The following is a 17,011-nucleotide window of genomic DNA, read 5'->3' as shown; positions in this document are numbered from 1 at the left end:
TCCAAACATTAGTAATCAAAAGTGAAATTTATTCACTTGTAATTCTACTACAGCACCAATATGAGTTAGCGTAATGAATATATAAGTTGACAGTTATCTTGCTTAAGATGAGTATTATCGCGTCTTTCTTAATTGCTTCAAACATGACAAAGTTCATATCTGTTTTATAATTAGATGACTCACGAAGTGACGCAGTGATAGGATGAAATTGTAACTGTAATTAAGCTCTGCGTAGAGCAAGATGCTTATTAAGATCTGAGGTATGAGACAGTCCAACAACTAATTGAAGTGACTGCAAAACCAGAGCAGAGAGCTACCTTGAGATTTAATAATCAGATAACTTGCTTCTGTCTTATATGTGGAAATGTTCTGCGGTAATAAGTCCTAGATCTCACTCTGAGCGTTAAAAGAGTTCCTGAATCTTGCTCTGAGCAGCATTTTGATTGCAGACTAATTGGCTGAACTGTTAGATGATCTCTGCTAATCAATGTCAGTTATTCAGGCTGGCTAATGGCCAATTTATTTTGGTTAATTATACATGGAACTTTCATTCATTACATAACTTAAGGCAGATTTATATGACATTAATCTGGCCAGTTCAGACACTCAGTTTTAGAGCAGTACAAGATCACATTTGTGCAGATTTTCCATCTTACCTCAGTAATTGCATGAAACTTTTGAATACCCAGCCGCACTCCTCCAGTTCAGTTGTCCAGAGCCATTGATTTTGCTGCCAGTTGATTGAGAGACAGTTTATTGGCAGAAGTTTTACCGTCACTCAAATAGCATAATTCTGAGATAAATATTCAGTATTAAGGGAAGCAGAGGAATCCCTGGTGTTCAGCCTTCTGTCTGTTCCATCTCAGCGACCTGGAGAAGTCAGTGGAAGAGATCCAGAAGGAGTCGTCTGTCAACCACAAGCTGGTGACAGTGCAGGAGCTGGAGGAGAAGGCCACTGTTCTGAGAAAGCTGGGAGAAACACTCACAGAACTGAAAAGTGAGTCACACTGGCGCATTTCACATTCTGTGCACAGCCACAAAACAGAAAACACAGTCTTTTACTCAGGCAGACAGTTTATAATGCACTAATTACTCACCAAGGCACTGATTATCCTTTAGTCACCCACAGCCAGTCTGTCAAACATTTAATCAGTCTCAGAATGCTCATTGTTTCAATAAACTCCCTAACCATTTACAGTAGTTCAAAATGTTTTGTTTTTTTCTTTTTCTTTTTTGATTGCCACAAAAGGCTTTCAACATCTTTGACAAGTAGAACTGATTTGTTTGGGGGAATATGGTTGGCTCTCTGTTATTCATCTTCTGTCTCTTGCAGATCAGTTTCCAGGCCTGCAGAGTAAGATGCGGGTGGTGCTCAGGGTGGAGGTGGAGGCCGTCAAATTCCTGAAAGAAGAGCCACACAGGCTTGATGCCCTGTTAAAACGCTGCAAGACTATAACTGACACCCTCGCCACCATGCGCAAGTATGAAACTGCACTAACTGAGAGCAAGAGAGTTTATCACTACGTTTGTGCTTTATATGCCAGCTAAAGAAAGCCAGTTTGTGCTGAACTAATAAAATTATCAATAACTGTCCTCACATTGACTTGGAGATGGAAACGTTTAAAGTTATTCTATAAATATCAAGCAGCAACCTTCGGGGCTGAAAAATGAAGCCAACACGGGAGTGCCTAACACTGTGGATCCTCAGCTGACCATTTGAGGCTGGCTCCAGAAGGGAGTCAGTCCTCATAGACCCCCATGTTAAAATGCCCAGCTTTGTAGTAGAAATAAATATGTTTACAGCCTGGTACAAAAACAAAAACAGTTTTGGTCTCTATAGCTAATTTCACCTTTCATGGCAACTGTATGGGGTGTGAGTTACTATATAACTCACCTGTTGAATGTTTCTAAGGCTTGAAGTTATTCATAATTAAAGGCGTGGCTGCTATGAGTGACAGGTAGGTGCCTTTCTTTGACAAGTCAAGTACTACAGGGACAACATTGGGAAGGTAACATATGCCGTAACCCGTAAAGTATAGGCACAGCCATAGCTGTCACTGTTACTGTGTATGTTTGGTTCATGCAAGTTAATTGTAACATTTTGGTCACCTAAAAAAGTCAGTGTTCAGTTGGCTTCAGTTCGCTTGTGAAAATTAGCATCAGCATTATCACAGTTATCCATAAATGCACCGACCTTACCAGATTAGCAGCTAGCCTTAGGATTAGCTCCACCCTCTTGCCCTAATATGGTCACTTTTGATTTAAAAAATCCAAGATGGTAATGGTCAAAATGCCACACTTGAATCTTCAGAATGGTAGTCCATAAACCAATGGGTGACGTCACAGTGGCTACGTTCATTTTTATACAGTGTATGATAAATACTGATGGAAAAGCATTTATGCAGTAAATTCTTACACGGTGACACATAGTGAATCAATTTAAGGAAAGCTTTTCCATTTGTACCTCTGCCAAAGAGATTATGTTCTCATCACTCTTTGTCTGTGTGTCAGCAGAACATTATGGATTTTCATAAAATGTGGTGGACAGACAGGCCTTGGACCAAGGAAAATTGATTAGATATTGTTGTTGAATCAGATCAGAGATTTCCCTCATTAAACATTTATTGTTTTAAGCCAAAGCTCTTAAAACTAGCAGAGGCAGAGAGATGATTTAAAATCATAATTTATGTAGGAAAAAAAAGGTGTCCTGAAGGGTGCATTCAAGCAGCTAGTATTAATGTGATCGCTTAGCTTTATGGGTAACACCCTAATGAAGGTTCTTTTCAGCCATATGAATAAATATGTTTTAATTTTATGATGAGCATGGACTTGGACTTTTAAAATGTGCCCTTCAGCATTTTGTCATCTATCTTCAAATCAGCTGTGTGTCCAAAAAGCACCCACTTTCTGGTTTAATTAACCTCACTGATCATAAGAGCTTATCAAATTAGATTTTTTTTCTCTCATCTATTTGGGTAAAAGAATCATTCAGTGTTGGCAGAGGTCTGTGTCCTTCACAGTGTTTGGAGCTTTCTTGATGTTTTTGGCATTCAGCAACAATTGTTTTCACTTTGAGTCATGGATTATTCATGTTTTTGTCTGTTACAATTCAAAGAGTTGATTAATGAATCCATCTTCCATGTCTTCCCAGACAAGCGAATGAGGGGGTGTGGAAGAAGCAGGAGGATTTCTCTAGTCCTTCATCAAAGCACAACGATGATTTGCGAAAGTTTTCAGACTTTGACATCCCAACCAGCCCGCCACTCACCATCAATGACCTTGGGGTAGGCAACAGCCTGTCCAACTGGAGTCCCCATTCCAGCCTCAGCCGTGGCCACGGGAACATGTCCAGCCCCCACAAGGACAATCATCCTCCTGTTCCCCACAAGGGCAAAGCCCTGGAGGAGCTGGAACGCCGTGCTTTAGCTGACAAAGCTTTGTCTGTGGAGGTCCGACTGGTAGGAATTATTTTTCACTTTCTTCTTCTGTGCTTTCACTGCTAACTCTGTCATTACCAATCATGTCACAACATAGTTACACCAGTACTACAGCACCACATTGGCTGCGTGCTTAGATCAGTTTCTCCTCTCCACAGGCAGCAGAGCGGGACTGGGAAGAAAAGCGGGCCAGTCTGACCCAGTACAGTGCCCAAGACATCAACCGGTTACTGGAGGAGACCCAGGCTGAACTAATGAAAGCTATTCCAGACTTGGACTTTGCTGCCAAGCAGATCAAGCCCTCCTCCAACACACCATCCTCCCAGAACCCACAGAGTGGAGCAGGAACCCCAGAGCACCGCATCAGCAAGCCACAGCACAAGCTCTCTGGGAAAGAGGGAGGGTCCAGGCGTGGCTCTGGTGAGAAACTTTGCTTCTTTAAGTTGTCAGCTTTTTAAGAGCTAAGAAACACAGCCTTGTGTTCAGGGTAACCACTGTGCATTTTAAATTTAATCCAAGTAGCTTTTAAACAGTTTTACAAGCCCTGCAGGTCATCAGATTTCTGCAAGAACATGTGTTCCCTAAACTGGAATAAAATATGAAAATCATCAAAACAGGAGACACAGCATGAATATTAAGAGTTTCTTAGTATTATAAATACAATAAATCATTTGAGATAGCATTCACTATTGAGTGAAGCAGGTTTTACACACCACACATAATACAATGCCTACAAATGCCTCATTGTATGTTCTAAAATCACCAAAGTCACTGTATGAGTCATTTCTCAAGATGCCTGAATTACATCCTTTTCCAGATGAGCTGACAGTACCACGGTATCGCACAGAGAAACCCTCCAAGTCTCCTCCTCCTCCACCACCAAGACGCAGTTTCCCATCTTCTCCAGGCATAACAAGCCGCAGCGGAGAGCCCCTCATTCCTGGAAAAAGTATAAAGGTACAACAAAGAAAATTCAGGAGCATAGTTTTATTTACACTGTATCATTGTGCAATTAAGACAAGGAATATTCTTGGATTTGACAATAAGATGGACACTGGCTTCAGATACATAAAATTCCTTTTTTGTATTTATGTTTGTAGAAGTCCGAATCTGAAGAGACTGAAGGCCAGAAGCCTCATGTAAAACTGAGGAGGGCCGTGTCTGAAAACCCCCGTCCTGCGTCTACACCCCCCACACTTGCCTCCGGGGACAAGGAGGAAGGAGAGGAGGAGAAAATTGCTGCTGAGTTGGAGGTAAACTAAAACATGGGTTGTGCATTATGTTGATTATATCCTCAATAGGCTGATGTTCAATGACTTGGAAAACTGCGCTCTTTTTATTATTTATGTTAAGTCCACAATCTGCTACTGGCTTTTGCGTGCACATATTCTCACAAGCAGACATGCTCACCATCATTACCACATGTTCAAGCAGCAGGTGCCATATGTCCCCCTGCCCCCTGGCACTGGAAGAGCCCAAAGATCACATACTGCTCAGTCACACACATCATCACCCAGGGCTCACAGATCACAACCAGACAGATGGACCCTGATGGCTGCTTGGACTGTGTTTGAGATGGCCTGCCTAAAATCTGATACAACACAGACCCAACAAAAACTGATTTTCCATTATTCAGTGGCCATTGTGTTTTTAGCCTACAGCTTATGACAGCTTTTGAACCTCGTTTTTCCTTCCCCAGCTGTTTGAGAGAGTCCCGCTCAGGCTCGCTCTTCCCCTTACCCTTTCCCTGCCTGTTAGCCCCTGCAGCAGGAAAAGTGTGCCCCCCTGCAGGCTGGACCTGTGGTCCTCTGAGGCCCCAGGCACCGAGGTAACACTGGCTGACCCTGAGTGTTGTGGATTGCTGCCCTCTTAAACCTTCTTTTCCTTTTCACCCCAACACACAGAAACCACCAGCTACTGCTCAGCCTCCAGCCACATCCACTCCTCCTATCTCTTCAAGCTGAGTGAACACAAAGTCTCCCTGCAGCAGATACTATTGCTGACAAATTATTAATGTGTGTGCATTCTGCGTTTATAGAATCCCAACCAAAAATGTGCAGAATTCACCAACACAAAGTCTTATTTCCACAAAAGCCTGTCTCTAATTAATTTTTGCAGTGTTGTTATTGCATTATGCAGCTTAAACTGGTGTGGAGAGACTGAGAAACCATGTATAAACTCCATAAACTGAATGTAATTGTTTGATAGGGTGATCATTCGAACACACACACACAACTTAAAGTTGCATTGATATCTGGGTCTTCATAAGCTATTTTGTCATTTGTTGTCAGTCAGGGCTGGTAGTGCACAGTTTCTTTTCTGTTTGTTTGTTTGCTTTTTTTTTTTTTTTTTTGCTGGAAATATAGCTACCTGTGTTGATCACAGCTTTGAGACTCAATACACTCTTCATTTGATTTAATGTGAAATTGAGAATATTGATTAATGCAGGTTTAACGTGACACAAAATAAGAGACAGTGTTATTTAGAAGCATCGTTGGCACATGAGTATACTTTGGACACAAAACTATATGCACATTGCGTTCTTTTGTACAACATAATATGAATGCATCAGTCCCTCACAACCACACAAGGGACAATCTGTGTGTGTGTTTTCTGCAATAGCTTTACAGTTGATGTTGTGGTGTCTGAGAGCCAGTTAGTAGTGTGTGTGTGTGATCACTAGTAAAAACTTGTGTCAGACTGCTGCCCAGCTGTGCTTTAGGTCCCAATCAGACAGAGTGTGTTTTAACAGCCTGCAGAGGCTTTTTAGAATGTTTTCAGCGTTCTTTGTGGTGCATTTGCGTTGCTGAATCAGCTCTGATTTTTCCATCTCATGAACCCACATTTTTGCAAGAGCATCCTGAACACCTTGAGTTGAAAAAAACTTCAATCATAATGGAAAAGCACCTGACATCACTGCTGTTTTTTTTTGTCCATTGTCCAATCAGATGAATTGAGAGTTGAGCATCCTGTGGTGGCGATAGCAACAAGTTAGCGGGGCACTAACTTAAGCTCACTTTCAGCATTGTCCTACGCGAGCTGCAAGACATATCTGAAAAAAACGTAGTCTCAGCTACTTTATAATGTTTTCTCAACTGTGATTAGGCCTGACGATTGACAGCAGATTGTCAAACTGTTCCAGACTTATCCTAAAATAAGCCTTCAACCAACCATCATCCCTGTGAAGCTGCCGGACCAGCTGGTGGTTCTCCATGTGACTTCTCCTCTTTCCGAAAGATTCATGTACCCACTCATATTTCTGTCACTCATATTTCTCTCTCACCCTCAATGAGAGCAAGAATAGGTGCCCTCCACTTGTTTTTTTTTGGTTTGTTTTTTTTTATGCAGATTGTTTGCTTCACAGCAAAATAGCCTTTATGCTAAGGACATCTGATTGGGTAGTTGCCTAAGTATTAAAAAACAAAATTAGAAAAAGAAGCAGGCCTAAACAAAAAAGCATTACTGTGCACGTGTGTTTTGCATGTTACAAAATGTTCTGTCTGATGGGGACCTTACTGGACTGCTTTAGACTTGAGAGGAAGCTTCATGGAACAGACTACACAGACAGCACATCAAATGCACATGTTAGGAGCACACACGTTCACATACCGATACTTATTTTAAGAGGAAGTTTTCTAGACATACAGTACAGGCCAAAAGTTTGGACACACCTTCTCATTCAATGCGTTTTCTTTATTTTCATGACTATTTACATTGTAGATTCTCACTGAAGGCATCAAAACTATGAATGAACACATGTGGAGTTATGTACTTAACAAAAAAAGGTGAAATAACTGAAAACATGTTTTATATTCTAGTTTCTTCAAAATAGCCACCCTTTGCTCTGATTACTGCTTTGCACACTCTTGGCATTCTCTCCATGAGCTTCAAGAGGTGGTCACCTGAAATGGTTTTCCAACAGTCTTGAAGGAGTTCCCAGAGGTGTTTAGCACTTGTTGGCCCCTTTGCCTTCACTCTGCGGTCCAGCTCACCCCAAACCATCTGGATTGGGTTCAGGTCCGGTGACTGTGGAGGCCAGGTCATCTGCCGCAGCACTCCATCACTCTCCTTCTTGGTCAAATAGCCCTTACACAGCCTGGAGGTGTGTTTGGGGTCATTGTCCTGTTGAAAAATAAATGATCGTCCAACTAAACGCAAACCGGATGGGATGGCATGTCGCTACAGGATGCTGTGGTAGCCATGCTGGTTCAGTGTGCCTTCAATTTTGAATAAATCCCCAACAGTGTCACCAGCAAAACACCCCCACACCATCACACCTCCTCCTCCATGCTTCACAGTGGGAACCAGGCATGTGGAGTCCATCCGTTCACCTTTTCTGCGTCTCACAAAGACACGGCGGTTGGAACCAAAGATCTCAAATTTGGACTCATCAGACCAAAGCACAGATTTCCACTGGTCTACTGTCCATTCCTTGTGTTTCTTGGCCCAAACAAATCTCTTCTGCTTGTTGCCTCTCCTTAGCCGTGGTTTCCTAGCAGCTATTTGACCATGAAGGCCTGATTCGCGCAGTCTCCTCTTAACAGTTGTTCTAGAGATGGGTCTGCTGCTAGAACTCTGTGTGGCATTCATCTGGTCTCTGATCTGAGCTGCTGTTAATTTGCGATTTCTGAGGCTGGTGACTCGGATGAACTTATCCTCAGAAGCAGAGGTGACTCTTGGTCTTCCTTTCCTGGGTCGGTCCTCATGTGTGCCAGTTTCGTTGTAGCGCTTGATGGTTTTTGCGACTCCACTTGGGGACACATTTAAAGTTTTTGCAGTTTTCCGGACTGACTGACCTTCATTTCTTAAAGTAATGATGGCCACTCGTTTTTCTTTAGTTAGCTGATTGGTTCTTGCCATAATATGAATTTTAACAGTTGTCCAATAGGGCTGTCGGCTGTGTATTAACCTGACTTCTGCACAACACAACTGATGGTCCCAACCCCATTGATAAAGCAAGAAATTCCACTAATGAACCCTGATAAGGCACACCTGTGAAGTGGAAACCATTTCAGGTGACTACCTCTTGAAGCTCATGGAGAGAATGCCAAGAATGTGCAAAGCAGTAATCAGAGCAAAGGGTGGCTATTTTGAAGAAACTAGAATATAAAACATGTTTTCAGTTATTTCACCTTTTTTTGTTAAGTACATAACTCCACATGTGTTCATTCATAGTTTTGATGCCTTCAGTGAGAATCTACAATGTAAATAGTCATGAAAATAAAGAAAACGCATTGAATGAGAAGGTGTGTCAAAACTTTTGGCCTGTACTGTACATACATAACGTACAGGTTGTTGAAACTGCTAACTCATTTCTTTCTTTTGGTTTTCTGAGTCTACAGTGATCTCACACAAGTTGTTGGATTGTGCTGAAGCTATAACCAGTTCATTGTGTTAAAATTTAAACCTCAAGTGCTTTCCTCATTTATAGGGAAGGTGCTTGTCTCCTGTTCCCCACATCATGTTGACAGAGTGTTTGCCAGCTTCACCCACTGCCTCAGAGGATCCTGTCAGAGATTCAGTAAATTACCCTCGAAAAGAGAGTCCTTCACAAGATTGGACTGGTCATCACACCGTCTACCAGACTCAAACTTTAAAAGAAAAGGATTTATTTGAAAACCCTATTCAGCAAGAGCAAGAGCAGCGTAGTTTTAAGGAGGACATGGAGTCAAAACCGGAAGTTGCCCTGCTGTTGACAGAGCTGGAGGTGAGGGTAGTGTCTCCCATTGAGGTCCAGGAGCTCAGCAGGACTATAGGAGAAGCTCTGCAGACTCTGACCATCTCACCACAGACTAATGAAGTCCCTGAGGTCCAGCTGAGTGGACGGCCTCTACTAGTGCTCCTCAGAGAATTAAATACAATCAGGGATGCCTACAGGCTGCTGTATTCCCTTTTGGAGCCATCCAAGCCGGTGCCCAAACCCAGAATAAAGTCCTCCTCCCTCCACTTGGGCCAGCAGAGCTGTCTGGTGGATGCTCTGAGGAGAGGGATAGAGACAGGGGACAGAGTGTTGACACTTCAACACAACACTGAAATTAAGATTCCTGAGGTACAGCAGACATCAGTAAACATTACTCAGACGTCCAGTGGATTACCTAGCTCTGCGGACAGTCTATCCAACGAGATCCAGAGGAAACGCAGAGAAGGTATCCGGCTCAGCACCTACAGGAGGCTGGACAGCTTGGAGGAGACTATTCGTGAGCTGGAGAACACCTTGATAGAGATCAGTGGCCATCCATCACAGCAGCTCTACACTGAGACAGCCACCAAAGGCAAACCTGTGCAGGTGACGGGCAGTCCAACCACAGAGACAAAGAAGCCTCCGGTCCCACCCAAGCCAACCTCTTTCAGCCCAGCATCGATCCAGGTTCATTGCTTACACCTGCTGTGCAGATTCCTGCTCTGAAGCAGTGTGCTCTATATTCTCTCTTCACTGCTTCTCTATGGGTGACTGTTGAAACTTAATTTTCAGGCTTCTGATGTCTGCTCCCTGACTAAATCAGCATCTAATTGTATTTGAAATTGAAAATATGTAATAGGGGACAGACAACAGACTTCCTCCCTACTTGTCTGTTCTGTGATTAGTGCTGGAGCAGCTATCCTACTGAGCTCAAAGCCGTTAATTGTTTCTTTATCGATCTGTCCTGGCATCTGTTTTCTGTCTGTAAAGCTAGCCGATTTCTCCTTTTGTTACACTAAACAGGCAATAAAAACAAATGCATAGTCAATGCATATATCTCAAATTTCCTCTTCTTTTTTTCTCCTCTGTACTTGACGGCTCTATCTTCTTATCTTTCTTTTGTCTGAAATTCAACTCTCGTTTCCTCAGAAACAGTTTTAAACAAAATAATATTGTGTCAAGGCACATCAGCTAATCTGGTGTTTTTTAAACAAGCCTAAAGGCATTTTTATGTACTGTGTCACATCATTATTGCACTCACCAAAAGTTACTTTGTGATTGTGTTTCACAGAACACAGACAGAATACAACGTGGGTCATTTCAGGTAAAAATATGATTTAAAGGGCAACTTCGGTATTTTTCAACCTGGAGCAAGAGTGCTGTAGCCAGCAGCTGTGGGCTGCAATGTAACCACTTGGGGCACTTGTGCACCGTCAACTTTCATTTCCCATTTTGAAATCTCCCTGGCTTTGGAGTTAAGAGCAAGTAGTTTGCTCTTATGTATGTATGCATGTATTTAATTTATAATCTAAAATACTGCCAAAGTTTTGAAAGATGGTAAATGCAGCTGGAAGTGAGCTTATAGGGTCAGAAATATAAAGTAATAGGTCATCTGCATAAAGTGACACTTTCTGTTCTTGGCTTTTCTGTTGGATTCCTCTGACCTTGTTATGTGTTCACAGCTTAATTTCTAATGGTAAAATATATGAAATTAATAGGAGAGGGGAGAGGGGGCATCCCTGTCTGGTTCCACGATAAAAGTGGATAATAGGGGACATGCAAAGTATTTGTTCTGACACGTGCCATGGATGAGCTGTAGGAATTTTATCCATGAAATAAATCTGTGAGCCAGGCCAAATTTATCAATAGTGTAATACAAGTAGTTTCACATCTCCCAATCAAAAGCTTTTTCAGCATCAAGCGATAAAGCAATCTCAGGCACTGGGGATGATGGAGTATAAATGATGTTAAAAAGCCTCCCTAAATTTAAGAGGCCACGTCTACCCTTGACAAATCCCCTTTGATCTGGAGAAATCAAGGAGGGCAAACGCTGCTCTACTCTAAGGGTGAGAGTCTTTGACAGTGTTTTAAAATCCACATTTAAAAGAAATACAACTATTGGGCAGTAGAGATACACCTTTTTGTTAGAGTATGATTCTTTTTGTTTAACCAGAAACAGCCTCAAAATCGCTAACACCAAACTATTTAAATAAACAGTTATTTTATCATCGTAAAGCACACTACATTCTGAGTTGACACAAACAAAAACTCACAAAAACCGTCTTAGTTCATCTTACCACTGTGCCAAGTAGTGTTGTCAAAAATATGGATTTATCAATACATATCAATTCTCAATCGATATTCAATATTCGATATATCAACAGCCTACTACTTTCTTACTCTCTTTTCTCTCCAACAATAAGTTGACACACAAACCGCCCCATAGCCCCACCTCCTCTCACTCACAGAGCTGTCTTCTCATTGTCTTACTCATTCCGGTTGCATATAGGCTCTTGCAACACAGTTTTGTTTTTTACTTGCACTTTATTGCATTTTGAATGTGTGACAGTCGCAGAGGATTTGGAACATGTTACTTGTAATACTCATTTTTTAATAAAAAAAATTCAATTTTATGCCCAAAATGTCAGTTTTTCCCTGTGGTACTGAAAAAGGTACCACTGATATTTTTGCAGGTATTGTATTAAAGTTAGAAATTAAAGTATTGTGACACTAGTTCCAACAATCATCAACTTTGCTTTGGTCAAAATAAACCCATAACTCACCCAGTTAATATGCTGGCTTTAAAAGGAGACTAGTGGCTTTGACAATAGTCATTTTGGGGCTGTTTAGGATGAAACAAGGGATAACAAAAAGGTCTATCTTTGTAGGTTTTTTCAGACACTTACAATGATAACCTGACAACAGGTCAGTTGCAAAACCAAACACTTTCAGTGGACGTACAGTACATTGTGGGTGCATATCCCCTGAGTGGTTACATTGCAGCCTGTTCTGCTGCTCAGTGCTGGACCAGTTTCAAAAACGGTTGTTCTCATTAATCCCTTAGACAGAAAAACATAGGAAAATAGGGTCAAGGTTGAAAAATATCAAAGATACTTAAAAAAAAATAAAAATAAATATTGATCGAAAAGTCAGGCTGAAAACATAGTAAATAAAATTGTGCGCAACTTTGTTATTAATCCCACTACTCAGGAACCTTCATGAGGATAGAAATCCATCTCTTATACTGAAGCCAAATATCACTTCTAATACACTTCTTGTTAACATCTAATGACCACTTGTTGAACTATTACGAGACATTGCGAGTGGCCTTCTTTCACCTCACCTCCAGTTGACCGTAACACAACAAAAGATTAGGGATAATCAAAAGACTTATTGCGTTTCTGTGTCAGCTGCCACTTCAGTGAGATGTCTTGACAGCTTGCATAGTATTCCCTGTTGCTCTGAATGTAGCCTCCCACTCAGGGCAGGGCTGCAATAACTGACAGTCGCACTGTCATGGTGAGTTTCAGCCCTGTGATGTCGAGCCAGGGAGCATTCCCATAGGCATGGCTGAGGATTACAGTGTCTCCACACATTATTTCATCACTCCAACTTCAACCACGTTCATCATTTCTACATGACCCTTCTTCCTACTCTTGTCCACATTTGCTTGCGTAGTCACCAAATTCATACTGACAAGCGATCTCCTTTCAAGCCCCATTACAGTTCAGTTTTAATTAGCACATTAAATAAAGCATTAAATATACTGTATATTTTATGTCTGCATTTCAAAATTCAGCTTCACATCAAGAGAAGAATGGGCTCGAAGGAAAGAAAGGCAGGTTTCTTTGCCTTGAATTATTGTAGCTGAGAAAGATTAAAGATATTCAACGCTACTCCTTTCAGCTAATGTCTCTGTGTGCACAAGAGGCACAGTTGGATGGAAATTTGCCAGAGTGTGTATTTGTTTTTGTGCGTATTAGACAGTCGACAGAGTAACTCAGCGGGAAGATCATTAAGCACACTGTCTCATGGATCCTGCGGTGAGGCTAGGCTACGCATCGTCAGTTTTGATGTTGTGTTTCTATATTCTCGTCTTTGTCATTTTTCTACTGATAGATGGTGAAACTCTGAAGTAGATTGTTCAGTTGTATCAGCAACAAGCTCTGATCTTAAAAACCTCATTGGTCTCTCAGGAGACAGACTTGCTTGTTGGAATCAACTTCTGTATGAAGTTAATGTGCATCTGATGTGATGCGTAAACTAAGGCACTGAAGAGGAAAAATTAAATGTATGACCATGTTATGTGTGTCTAAGGTGCGCTTCACACACCTCTCCTCTCTTCTCCTTTCAGGGAGGGAATGGTACAAGTGCTGGTAAAGTCCTCCACTCCTCAGCTGCCTCCAAACTGAAGCACCTGCAGCAGAACAGCACAGACAAGACTAAAAGTGGCAGAAGAGAGGACTTCCTGAAGAGCCAGGGCCAGAACCAGGTATTATCTTATATTTAGCTGTTGTCAAGGCCAAATGCACACTTGATCTGGCTGCCTGTTCAGACGGACTGAACAGTATTTTCTGGACATTCTCTGTATTGGCTGCCTTTTGCAGGGGTGACAGTGAAGGCCGTAACTGTTTTTCAGGAATAAAAAAAAAAGGCTTGCACGGAAGTGGAGTATAAAAATCATAAAAGTGAAAATGATCATCATTATAAAAAAGACGTTGCATTTTTACTATGTCCTCTGTCTGAAACTGGGGCAAAAGAGGCAATGATCTGTGTCTGCTATAAATCAAGTAAGATGGGAGTTTTTTTCACATATACAGGCAACTTTGATGACCTTCTTCTTGATATAGAAACCTGATTTTTTTATAAAGGTGATGGCGCCTTCACACTGAACCTCTGCAAGCTGACAAAGATGCCCTTTACACCTTGCATTAAAATGTGTCTTGTATCCAGGTATCATTTAACCTAATTTTGAATTTGAATTTTATTGGTACACAAGATATGATTTTAAAAAAAGTATATAAAAATAAACATGTCAGGGATTGTGCAAGATAGGTAATAAACACCAAAGGGTCTTATGATGAAAACCTCCCCTCTAGAATTTCAAATGTATTCTATGACAAATAATTTTCTCACTTATACGTTAGAATATAACAGACAAAACAAGAAGATATAATCATCATAAATGAAACAGACACATACACACAACACATGAACATAACTAATACATTAACTATGGCACAGGTGTTTTTTTTATATTAGATTTAAATGAGAGTAAGGATGGACGGGTTTAATGAAGTGAGGACTATTATTCCAGAGTAATGGTCCTCCATATTTCAAAGCATATTGCCCAAGTGATGTGCGGTAATAGGAAAGATAAATATCCTCTGCTTGTCCTGTTGGATATGAATGTACATCAGAGTTCATTAGTAGAAGGTTGTTAAATACATCTGGTAAGCTGTGCTTTTAAAACATATATTTATACATAAAAATATTTGTTTGATGTATGTTAATATAAAAATTGACAGCAGATTTAATTTCTTAAACAGAGGAGCCGATGTTTCCCAAGGATTAGCTGCTGTTGCATTACATTATATGTCTCCAGCATTAACAATGACATCCGATCGTTCTGTCCAGCTCAAAGAACCATACAGTCCTGTCAACAACTATTATGATCAGAATTTTTCATTAAAAAAAAAAATACAATTACATAGTGTGCACATCAGGATATTGGCTGCATTCAGAGACAATATTGTTGCAGAATTAAAAGCAAACATACATATTTTTAAAGATCTTTTGGGGGGGCTTTTATTGCCTTTATTATGTGCGGCTAGAGATTGACCAGAATTGGGGGAGAGTGGGGGGATGACATGCAGCAAGAGCCACAGGTTGGTATCAAACCCAGGCCACTGCAAAGGACTCAGCCTACAGTATATGGGGCACACACTCTACCAGGTGAGCTAGAGGTCACCCCTTGAAACAAATATTTAAAAAAAAAGTTTGCTGGTCTATAGTTGTCTTTGTTATACAGTACAGGCCAAAAGTTTGGACACACCTTCTCATTCAATGCGTTTTCTTTATTTTCATGACTATTTACATTGTAGATTCTCACTGAAGGCATCAAAACTATGAATGAACACATGTGGAGTTATGTACTTAACAAAAAAAGGTGAAATAACTGAAAACATGTTTTATATTCTAGTTTCTTCAAAATAGCCACCCTTTGCTCTGATTACTGCTTTGCACACTCTTGGCATTCTCTCCATGAGCTTCAAGAGGTAGTCACCTGAAATGGTTTTCCAACAGTCTTGAAGGAGTTCCCAGAGGTGTTTAGCACTTGTTGGCCCCTTTGCCTTCACTCTGCGGTCCAGCTCACCCCAAACCATCTGGATTGGGTTCAGGTCCGGTGACTGTGGAGGCCAGGTCATCTGCCGCAGCACTCCATCACTCTCCTTCTTGGTCAAATAGCCCTTACACAGCCTGGAGGTGTGTTTGGGGTCATTGTCCTGTTGAAAAATAAATGATCGTCCAACTAAACGCAAACCGGATGGGATGGCATGTTGCTGCAGGATGCTGTGGTAGCCATGCTGGTTCAGTGTGCCTTCAATTTTGAATAAATCCCCAACAGTGTCACCAGCAAAACACCCCCACACCATCACACCTCCTCCTCCATGCTTCACAGTGGGAACCAGGCATGTGGAATCCATCCGTTCACCTTTTCTGCGTCTCACAAAGACACGGCGGTTGGAACCAAAGATCTCAAATTTGGACTCATCAGACCAAAGCACAGATTTCCACTGGTCTAATGTCCATTCCTTGTGTTTCTTGGCCCAAACAAATCTCTTCTGCTTGTTGCCTCTCCTTAGCAGTGATTTCCTAGCAGCTATTTGACCATGAAGGCCTGATTGGCGCAGTCTCCTCTTAACAGTTGTTCTAGAGATGGGTCTGCTGCTAGAACTCTGTGTGGCATTCATCTGGTCTCTGATCTGAGCTGCTGTTAACTTGCCATTTCTGAGGCTGGTGACTCGGATGAACTTATCCTCAGAAGCAGAGGTGACTCTTGGTCTTCCTTTCCTGGGTCGGTCCTCATGTGTGCCAGTTTCGTTGTAGCTTGATGGTTTTTGCACATTTAAAGTTTTTGCAATTTTCCGGACTGACTGACCTTCATTTCTTAAAATAATGATGGCCACTCGTTTTTCTTTAGTTAGCTGACTGGTTCTTGCCATAATATGAATTTTAACAGTTGTCCAATAGGGCTGTCGGCTGTGTATTAACCTGACTTCTGCACAACACAACTGATGGTCCCAACCCCATTGATAAAGCAAGAAATTCCACTAATTAACCCTGATAAGGCACACCTGTGAAGTGGAAACCATTTCAGGTGACTACCTCTTGAAGCTCATGGAGAGAATGCCAAGAGTGTGCAAAGCAGTAATCAGAGCAAAGGGTGGCTATTTTGAAGAAACTAGAATATAAAACATGTTTTCAGTTATTTCACCTTTTTTTGTTAAGTACATAACTCCACATGTGTTCATTCATAGTTTTGATGCCTTCAGTGAGAATCTACAATGTAAATAGTCATGAAAATAAAGAAAACACATTGAATGAGAAGGTGTGTCCAAACTTTTGGCCTGTACTGTATATGTCAGAGTCAGTCAGGATGGGGCTGAAACAGGCCTCCATGATTGTTAAGACAGTGACCGACAGGAATGCATTACAGCTGAGGGAGATGTAGTATTGGTAGTGTTAGCATCAGATGAAAGAGAGACCACTGTGTGCCCCGTAGCTTTGGCATCAGGTGAGAGAGAGCTGCTGCTACCTCACTGGCTTCGAACAGTTGTGTGCAGTTATGTATTTCTGCCCGTGTAGTTGTTTTATGTGGACTGAAAATGCC

General features: G+C 41.4%; 1 protein-coding gene across 6 annotated transcripts in view; it reads left to right on the top strand.

Moving 5' to 3' along the window:
- The window catches only part of srcin1a (SRC kinase signaling inhibitor 1a), a 146,388-nt gene that overhangs the window by 116,157 nt on the left and 13,220 nt on the right, over positions 1-17,011 (top strand). For 4 of the 6 annotated variants that reach the window (XM_078161296.1, XM_078161293.1, XM_078161291.1 and 1 more), the window contains 8 exons: positions 867-997; positions 1,334-1,481; positions 3,152-3,458; positions 3,596-3,857; positions 4,255-4,394; positions 4,538-4,690; positions 8,869-9,804; positions 13,472-13,609. In XM_078161296.1, coding sequence (XP_078017422.1) covers positions 867-997; positions 1,334-1,481; positions 3,152-3,458; positions 3,596-3,857; positions 4,255-4,394; positions 4,538-4,690; positions 8,869-9,804; positions 13,472-13,609 — 2,215 coding nt within the window. The remainder of the gene's footprint in view (positions 1-866; positions 998-1,333; positions 1,482-3,151; positions 3,459-3,595; positions 3,858-4,254; positions 4,395-4,537; positions 4,691-8,868; positions 9,805-13,471; positions 13,610-17,011) is intronic. The other 2 variants (XM_078161295.1, XM_078161294.1) reach the window with 1 other exon arrangement.

Source organism: Epinephelus lanceolatus, chromosome 18, assembly GCF_041903045.1.
Source record: "Epinephelus lanceolatus isolate andai-2023 chromosome 18, ASM4190304v1, whole genome shotgun sequence".
NCBI classification, from domain to species: domain Eukaryota; kingdom Metazoa; phylum Chordata; class Actinopteri; order Perciformes; family Serranidae; genus Epinephelus; species Epinephelus lanceolatus.
This window is presented reverse-complemented; position numbering and strand designations above follow the sequence as displayed.